Source organism: Haliotis asinina, chromosome 11 (genome assembly GCF_037392515.1).
Source record: "Haliotis asinina isolate JCU_RB_2024 chromosome 11, JCU_Hal_asi_v2, whole genome shotgun sequence".
NCBI classification, from domain to species: Eukaryota; Metazoa; Mollusca; class Gastropoda; order Lepetellida; family Haliotidae; genus Haliotis; species Haliotis asinina.
Window position 1 is genome coordinate 36,950,349 of NC_090290.1, and position 9,904 is coordinate 36,960,252.

The window sequence follows — 9,904 nt, forward strand, 5'->3', positions numbered from 1 at the left end:
GCTAAAATATTTTACAGGTGCTTCGTCAAATATCAGCCTCATAGTCTAATGTGGAGTGATGTTGCTGTCGAAGCAGTGCTTTAATGGCATTGACTTATAAATCTACAAATATCCTATACTAGTGGTACATAGCAAAACAGATGGTACATCAAACTGTACACGAGGGGCATATAGTCACATTAAGGGTACGTCAAACCGTATACTAGCGGTACTTCTTCACACACGGGTACGTCATAGCGTATACTAGGGGTACAAAGTCACACAGAGGGTACATCAAACTGTATACTAGGGGTACTTAGTCAGTTTGAGTAAACTTAGTTTCAGTATTATTCATAAAACTCCTGTCTAACAAACCCTAGTAAAAGATCGGTAACAGATTCTCTTGGAACTACTCCAAAACAATCAGAATTGATTTATACATGTAATTATGCACTTATCCAAGGCGATAGCGACAACGAATATATATTTGGGCAAAATATGTTCAAGGCATACTCGATAAATGCGGTCTATCCGATATATAGTTCATACACCCGTGGACCCGTGAAGGTCCCGGGGTAGAATAGGCCTTCAGCAACCCATGCTTGTCAGAAAAGGCGACTAACAGGATTGGGTGGTCAGGCTCGCTGACTTGGTTGACACATGTCATCGGTTCCCACTTGCGCAGATCGATGCTCATATTGTTGATCACTGGATTGTCTGGTCCAGACTCGATTATGTACAGACCTCCGCCATATAGCTGGAATATTGCTGAGTGCCGCGTAAAACTAAGCTCACTCACTCACTCGTAACCCTGTAAATGGTTCATGCCAACTGATAACTTCTTAGGTGGATTCAATCCTGAAAGATCAATTTTTATCAAAGTTGGAAAGTAGAGATAGAAAATAGTCCTAAAGTGTCTGTTACCATGGTTACAGTCTCCCTGCTATTACAAATACATTAAAAATCTCACATTGTTGTGAAAGTTATCTCCCCCTGCCGGTTTATGTACATTTGCCAAGACCTGTAGCCATAATCTACCTGCTGGAGTTGGCAGGCATCGATCGTGAAAATAGAACCTGCAATCTCCGTAAATATCCGTAAATCTCCGGAAATCCCGGGGTACAATAGGTCTTCAGCAACCCATGCTCGCCACAAAAGGCCAGTAGAAGGTAGTTAGAATCGCTTTTGCAGATCGATGCTCATGCTGTTGATCACTGGGCTATCTGGTCCGGACTCGAGTGTGGTGTAAAACTAAACTTCCTCACTGTACCACCAAAAGTGTTTTTTTTCTTTAAGATAAAAGAGTTTGAGTTGTGTCAGTTCTCTTAGAAATTGATTTGATGATTGAAATAACTTACGCTTATAAATGCTTATTGTTTATTGTAATAGCTTTCACAAACTTTGAAATGCAAGTCATTAATTATGCAAAGGAATCACAAAAAAGCCTGATTTATTATTTCACTAAAATCTAGATCTGTGTTCAAATACGACGGTCCGTCTCACAATCCCTGAACCTTATTATTTTCCCTACTGCCTGGACCCTACAGAGCAAAAGCCCAAAATGAAGTCTAGATTTCCCCATGTTCAGAGTGTCTGGTCTACCAGCTGCTCCTCTGTAATTAAAATGGGTTTGTTTGTCATAATCAAACCTGTATATATTCACAAGGAAGGTCGATATATCTTTCACTGCGCTCCGCGTTGAAGGAAGTAGCTATTAATAGCATAACTCAAGCGACATCGAATTCCCCCGTCAAACCCGGAAGTATTTTCAGATCACTAGTTCTAAAATCATCAAATCGCCCATACAGGGAATTGCGCATACAGTGCAACTGAGGTAGCCGACATGATGAAAATACGGTAAGTTCCAACAGATCTTAATATTTCTGTCTTTCCTTACAATACCCAGCTTACAAGGCATTCTGACAGGATTATGACGCAGACTGTTGTCATAAGATATACCTTCCCTGTTGGGGACCGTTCGCAATGTGTGTGTGCGTGCTTGCGTGCGTGCGAAAGGGAGAGTGTATGGTAATGACACCATCATATATAAAAATATTAATGCTTAAAAATATGGAGCGGTTTTGGATGCGTGGGGTGTGTGGGGCGTGGTCACTGATTTTGTACATGACGTGTGTGGGTAGTTGATGTGATGGGTGGCGATCACTTACTTTGTACAGAAACTTTAGGGAGGGATCTTTCACAGTGTACATGCTTCCTCAAAATAATCATCATCAACCCCCACCCTCACTCCCAACCCCCAACCCCCAGATTGTGGGCGGTCTATTGGCTTTTTAGGACGTCTACGAGAGGCGACGTACGGGTTCGAGTGGTCATCCTTGCTGATTTGGTTGACGCTTACCTCAGTATTCTAATAGCTTAGATCGACGTTCATATCGTCTATCAGTCAGTTGTATGGCCCAGGCTCAATTATTCACAGTTGGAATTTGAGTGTGGCGTTAAACGAACTAACAAACAGAGTAGCTATTCATTGACCTCTAAGGGAAGGTTGAGCTTTTGTTAACTTGTAGAGGTTGAAGTGTAGCGAACACGTGTTATAATCTGGCCTGAAATATGCCGCTCTGTAAGCGATACTCGTCACTCAACTTAGACGATAATAAGCTACGGACATATTGACAGTTTAAGTACGCCGTTACCTCAGAACCATACACAACTCCTATACTGCCCAGATGGCACCGTAGCGTTCGAGGCAAACTACACTGATGTACACTTCCATTAGAAAATAGAACGTGATAGATTTTCTCGTCTTAAAAGGCAACTTTCAGACAGGCTTTGTCGTCACTGTAGTTGTCAGGCTGTAGAAAACGAAGTCCATTTCTTAGTTAGCTGTCCATATTATTCTGAGCTTCGGTATGATTTGTTTAGAAAATCTTGTATCTTTCACCCAAATATTGCTTGGTTATCAAACCCTGAACAAGCTACATTCCTCCTGCGAACAGAAAGCATTGTTATTCCACTGACCGCCGTATGTCTAGTCGTAAGCTGTCATGCCAGTAACATGTTTTCCCTAGTTCTTTCATATGTGTGATATTCCTTTATGTTTTAATCTTTTATTTTATACATTTTATTCAGTGTTTAAAACTCCAAAAATTCCAAGCAGGACAGTGGGACTGGTTTCTGAATACTTTACTCCAACGCCATGTATTGTAACAAGGCTATGCTACATGGCCTGGTTTAGAAACTAGAATTCTGTTGCGCTTCTTGCCTCACAATCAAGATCATAGAAAAATAAATCATAGTCTGGTCATTGTCATTTTTCAGCAGTAGGAACCTGGACTTCTTCATCTGCAACTAGATGCTGCTGAAACACAATTACATCCTTCAGAGTTGTTAGGGGAAAAAAACAAACTACCAGACCACCGGACAGGCTGATCTTTAAATCTGACCGCCCGAGATGAGACCGTTCCGGACGGTCGGGCAGGAGGGAATTTTAAACGGTGATATAATGCACATTATCTTGTGCGTCTCGTTGGCCACCTGGACTGGTGTTTGTATTTTTCTATGTTCTTTTACCACTGCCATTTTTCACTTGAATAGTAACGTGACACACAAATAAACTATTTTGTCCGTCTGCCTGTAAACATCTTGAAGTTGAGATTAAAGTTTAGCAAACCTGGCATCAAACATACCGCTCTGTAAGCGACAGTCGTGAATTACCTGATGATAAAATGGCTTGGTAATTGATTACGTAACATACTGCACATTGCACATGTTACTCGCTGTTTCAAAATGTCGTTATTCATCGCCAGCCGTGTCTGACACAACCTGACACACTGTTCTTAACATCCATTAACAAGCACGTGCGATTGTGGTGACTGGAACTAGTGTTTGCAAGTGACAAGAGTTTATGTTGCACAAGTCATGTGTAAAATTCAATGACTTGTCTTCAGAAGCCCGCAGTGTAGGAAGATCGACTTCCACGAGTGCATTTATAGCGGTGAAACCAAAGCAGAGCTTAGCCAAAACACCTTATCTTTCGTCCAACAAATTATGTTTCATGTCTTTTATGTTCAAATGTAGTTCGATCTTAGATTGGTCACTTACCGTCAAAGGGTTGTGATGTACGCATGGGGTGCGATGAGGGTAAACTACGGAAATGGGCTTCACACATTGTTCCCGTGTGGGGATTCGAACAAGGGTCTTCTGCGTGACGAGCGAACGCTTTGTAAACAACAACTGGGCTACCCTCGTCGCAACGAGACAGGCTGGGGTTAGCTCTGCGAAGATAATAAAATGTGATGATCACAAGGCTCTGTCAGCCTGGTCCCTAAAGTTGAGTAATTTTCTTTACAGAAGCTGTGGTGAGAGGATGTCGACAGTTGTATGGCTGTCTGCCTTTATTGCAACATGCTGCGTCGCTACAGGTAGGATTCAAATACAGAAACATTATGTAAATATCTAAAAATATCTCAACAAAAGCGAGTACAAACCTGACGTCCATAAGAGGAAATTACGAATAAGGGAGACAACTCGCCATAGCGTATTAGCCTATGACCCATTGTCACCTGGTAAACCACCTGAACAAATAAGAGCATGACAAACAGGGAAGTATGAGTACCAGATGTTTGTAAACGAGCCGCATGAGAGTGGCACTTGGGTATGTGTAAATTTACATGGTTGTGAGTGAGATGTGAGTGAGTGAGTGAGTGAGGATGGTTTTACCGCCGCATTTTAGCAAAATTCCAGCAATATCACAGCGGCGTTCACCAGAAATTGCCTTCACACGTTTAACTCATGTGGGAAATCGAACCCGGGTGTTCGGTGTGATGAACAAACGCTTTAACCCCTAGGTTACCCCACCGCCCCTGTGAGAGAACAACAGATATAACGAGCTGCTGACAGGGTGGTGGTGGGGGTGGGGTTGGGGGCAGGGTTAGTTGTGTGTCTGAGGTGAATCGGAGTGTATGTATATATTTGTGCATTACCAGTATCCTCGGCCTTGAGTAACATTTGTAGTTTGTGTTTAGTGTGCCTGTGTTGTTGTGTCTGTGGGCAGTCTGAGTAAACTTAGTCTCAATATTATTCGTTACACTCCTCTACAGAGTCTAACAAACCCTCTGGGCGGTCGCGTCAGGTAACCTTTGACATTACCCAATCAGAACACAGCTTACCAAATCCCGGAAAGAAACATTCGCGCATACCTGTTGAACTTTTACCTCGAAAAGGTTTGTACCCGAACTATTCCGAATGCTATTTTCCATGCGTTCGCTTCCGGGTGATACACGTGGACCACGTTCCAACACCGTCAACAGTCGCTGAAAATAGCCTTTTTGTCAATATTCAAGGATGTTAGGTTGGGGGCTAATGGTTTGCGTGTCTCCAGAAAGCTTTAAGCGTAAATACTTCGTCTTCGTTTTATGCGGAGTTTCGTTTGTTGAGACATCAGTGTAAGTGGAATTTTGTAAGTCCTGCCAAACTCTAATCAGTAGCCGCCGTCTGATTGATTAAATCCTTTCGGCCATCTCGCGTTTGATTGGATGGTCATAGGACGCTCAAAGTTTACCTGACTTAAACTCCTACTACAGTTTGTTAGAATTAGCAGAGGTGTGTAACGAATAATGCTGAGACTAAGTTTACGTAGACTGTGTCTGTGGAACATCTTCTTGTTTCTCTGCCCCCATGACATCTTCGCACCAGTATGTTAATTATATACCACCCTTATCTTGCATAAATCTGTTACTTAATACAATTACAGCGGAGCGATACATGTGTCCATGCCTCTCGATACTTCCGCATTCACCTCAGTTTGTGGTCATGAATCAAGTCCCTCTTTCACAAATTACCATAGGCAAAATAATTACACCATTCTGATGAAATTCATCCTTATTTTAATACTAGTAATACAAACGTATATGAAGGACCGAACAAGCTAGACTTTTAATCGATCTGTCAAGCATGTCAAAACATTAAACAGAGAACAGTCTCGTTTCCTGTTTACTTGGTTCCGTCCTATTGCGCAACTTAGTGCGATAACCAGTCCAGAAGTTTTAAACTATGTCAGTTAACTGGATACATAAATATTAATCAGTATGATCTGATAAGTCTATGCACTTGAATACTGCAAACACGTCGTACGTGACAAACGGGAACCTAGAAATCGTGGAAATCTCAAAATGAGGCTCTGCCGCTGGAAAATTTTGGCGGTCTCTGACGGTACTGATATTACATCAACCTCTTTGTGCGTCACAGGACTACGGTGAATAAGCGCAAAAAATACATAACAGGTTTAACCTGTGAGCCAGATGCATTGTGACTCATTTTACGACCTCGTCAAACAGGGGCAGTCTGCGATTATAAAGTTAACATGCGCTGTCTGAACCTCGACATAAAGTATGGAAAGACGGTATTGTTAAAGTTTATAATTACAATTCATTTATAAATATCATTTTCTTATGAAACAAGGAATTGAAATTCAGTTTAACTAGAATTGTTTGAAGTGTCGATTTACACTTTCACACGAGTAAAGTCGGATCGGCTGAAAAGGTCAGTGTCTGAATAGGTTAATGAGACTTATGTTTTGGTATGGGGTACGGAAAATCCTGGAAAGTGCCGAGTTTGGGAGAAAGCAGAACCGGCAGGGGTTTAATACGGAATCTGGGTAGCAATACAGAATTGGACCACGTCATCTGTATTGCATCCACGAATTACTATCCCAAATTCACGTGGGTGTAAAATGAAATACTCGACGTGCAGTGCCTTATGTTAACATGTGAATGATACAGACCCGTGAAGGTTCGGTGTAGAACAGGCCTTCAGCAACCCATGCTTGCCATAAAAGGCAACTATGCTTGTCGTAAGAGGCGACTAACGGGATCGCGTGATCAGGCTCGCTGACTTGCTTGACACATGTCATCGGTTTCCAATTGGGCAGATCGATGCTCATGTTGTTGATCACTGGATTGTCTGGTCCAGACTCGATAATTTACAGACCATATAGCTGGAATACTAAACTCACTCACTCACTCACTCTCTGTGAATGATATATATATAATGATGTGCTTGACAGAATCATTACCGTGTAGTTGATATACCCGTGAAGTTCTATCTGCAGCAGCAGGCAGCAAGACGTTTGTCTGCTACTACCAGCCAAGTGCACGTGTACCAATCGCCAGCATCCCAGCAAATCTCTGCACACATGTCACATATGCCTTCGCGGAAGCCTCCAAGAATGGCATTAGTCCAGCCCACACTACCGACCTTGCAAAATACGCTGAGATGGTCGCCCTGAAGAAGGTCAATCCCAACCTGAAGGTGCTGGTATCTCTTCAAAATGGTTTCCCTGCGATAGTGGATGGAGGGGTTACTGTCATGGAAACGTGAGTCGAATCGATTATACAGTGGAAGCTGCCTAAAACCGGCACTCATTGGGACTGAAGAAATAATATGGTTCAACAATGTGCCGGATTGTAAAGCTGATGATAAATGTACAAACCGCGGATGGGACTGAGATTTTATGCCGGTGTTGACAACTTGCTGGATTGGACAGATGCAGGTTTTGACAGCTTCCACCCTATATGGAAGGCATATTGATGTGCAATGGCCTACTGTCCGACATGTACGAATCTTACAAAAGAAAACCGGGGAGTGATAGTGTAAGCATATGCTGTCGCTGACTGAGTTCAAGGGCACGGGACGAAACGCAATTTAAACCACCTTTTCACACACTCATAATTATTTGCACTTGCTGAGGAAAGTAAGGCTGACAATGGTAAATTACTTATATTCATTACCACTTTTATAAAGCTTATTACCTTTTTCTCCGAAACCATGTCCAAAGAATCACACCTGTTTTTTACGTTATCTTTAAATACATGAATGGCAGGTTCCGTTTTGGCTGAAAAGGCCATGTGTTTCTCATTTAATCACAAGTGACATACTTTTCCATCTCCAGGAACACACAACGCTCAGTATTTTCCATTAACGTCAGAGACTATCATCCTTCATGCCGATTCCCGACTCTGGTATTCTCTTTCAATCCCATTTCTGGTGCCCCCACCCTCCCCCGATAAATGCACACACACACTGATAATGCTAAACACGGTAAACGATATTCTTTTGCTTACATGTTGACGTAACCACACACAATTTTACATTCCCGATTTTAGTATGCATGTATTCTCTCACAATAAATACGACCCGCGAAGATCTTTGTTACCGTTGACCTTCACCTACCTATGCTTGTCATAGGAGGCCACGAAAGGGATCGGGTTGTTAGACTGGATGACGGGATTGATAGTAACTTGGCACATGCCATCATAAGCCAGTTGTATAGACAGTTGATCATGCTTTTGATCACTGGTCTGAATAATTCATTACATACAGATATAATTCACTTGATACATCGGTGACAATATAATTACACTGTGTATCCTCTCACCATTTTCCTGCCATATATTTTGCTACTCAAATAAATAGCAGTTGAATAACTCTATGGTTAAAGCGTTCACCTTTCACACAGAAAGTCTGGTTTCGATAGTTGAATATGTACAGCCGATTTTTGGTGTGCCCTGCCGTGGTATTCCTTGAAAATTATTTACAGCGGGGTAAAATCATATATGACTGGAAATTATTCTTACATAACTGATCGATGTCATGCCATATTTTCTATTTAGATTTGCAAATGGTGCTGTCTCCTTTCTACGAAAACTGCGACTTGATGGTGTTGATTTTGACTGGGAATTCCCAAGCAAAGCACAGAAAGCCGGTTATATGAAACTGATATCAGTAAGTCCTCGTTCACAAATCATGTTTTACGCTTTGATAATACTAATAAAGCTGAATTTAGCAAGCATAGATTTATGAAAAAGCGGTACATTTTTAGCGAAACGAATAATTCAGTGGGTACCTGGATAGCAATGTAGTGGCGTGAAGTGCACAATCACGGGGAATTTCATCAAACTTTTCAGATTTTCAGGAAGGCTATCAGTGATGAGGCAAAACTGAACGGGGCAGCTTCCTTGCTGCTCACCATGGCTTTGGCCAACAACAAATATATAGCTGGCTGGGCTTACGATATGTCGGTCCTCACACAGTAAGTGTTTCAACCACGTTAATGCTGAGCGTTAGACTTGCGTTGTGTGCCTGGATATAAATGCTGAAAACAAAAGAAACGTCGTAATATGGGAAATGACATTTAAGTATCAAAAGGGTTTTGGAATCTATTTTTTAAAAATATACTCCGGAAGTACTAAAGTAAAGTTTTAGGAAAGCATGTATCCTTGTCGTAGTCTTTTATGCTCAATAAAGTATTGAGATTTCTGGTGTTTCCTGCCGTGATATTGCTAGAATATTGCTAAAAGCGGCATAAAATCATCTCAACTCACCCATAGTTATGTACTGGTTCGTGAAAGATGAGATTTAAGTTGGTTGGGCTCCCGTGAGTATTCACAAGAGTTGATATTAAAGCAATGTACTTTATTGGCAGTATTTCTCAATTTTCACAGAAATATCGACTTCGCTACAGTGATGACGTATGATTTCCACGTCTTCAACGCCAAGCACGACAACGTCACCGGTTACAACAGTCCGCTTGTGGCTCCCAAGGGCGAGAGTACCTACTTGTCGACTGTACGTTTTTGGTGACATAGTCACGTAAAGTATTATTAATGTTATAAGGTAGGGTTCCAAAGAGATGCTTGTCCGAAAACCCGTGGCACGTAGATATCGTGTCGGGCCTGTAGTTTATGGATTAAGTAGGTTTCTTTGTAATTCAGATCTATGTGCGATTTATATATCACAATGAGCTATAATTACTTTTATGTTTTTCACAATTATGCAATAGTTAAAAGAGTGCAATTGAGTTTATTCGTTCTTTAATGAGTGTCTGACGAAGTCAGGATATGCGACATAAAACAAACATTTGAACACTGTTTGGAGGTTGAATTGAGTGAGCATGGTTTCACGACAC

The 9,904-nt window shown here is 41.6% G+C and overlaps 1 protein-coding gene across 2 annotated transcripts in view; it reads left to right on the forward strand.

Annotated features, from left to right (window-relative positions):
- The first annotated feature begins 1,741 nt into the window (after nucleotides 1-1,741).
- LOC137255774 (acidic mammalian chitinase-like) overlaps nucleotides 1,742-9,904 on the forward strand; it is a 10,904-nt gene continuing 2,741 nt past the window's right edge. The window contains exons 1-6 of one of the 2 annotated variants that reach the window (XM_067793299.1): nucleotides 1,742-1,836; nucleotides 4,291-4,361; nucleotides 7,049-7,313; nucleotides 8,610-8,721; nucleotides 8,904-9,028; nucleotides 9,441-9,564. In XM_067793299.1, the coding sequence (XP_067649400.1) occupies nucleotides 1,823-1,836; nucleotides 4,291-4,361; nucleotides 7,049-7,313; nucleotides 8,610-8,721; nucleotides 8,904-9,028; nucleotides 9,441-9,564 (711 nt within the window). In that variant the 5' untranslated portion in view covers nucleotides 1,742-1,822. The remainder of the gene's footprint in view (nucleotides 1,837-4,290; nucleotides 4,362-7,048; nucleotides 7,314-8,609; nucleotides 8,722-8,903; nucleotides 9,029-9,440; nucleotides 9,565-9,904) is intronic. The other variant, XM_067793300.1, reaches the window with a different exon arrangement.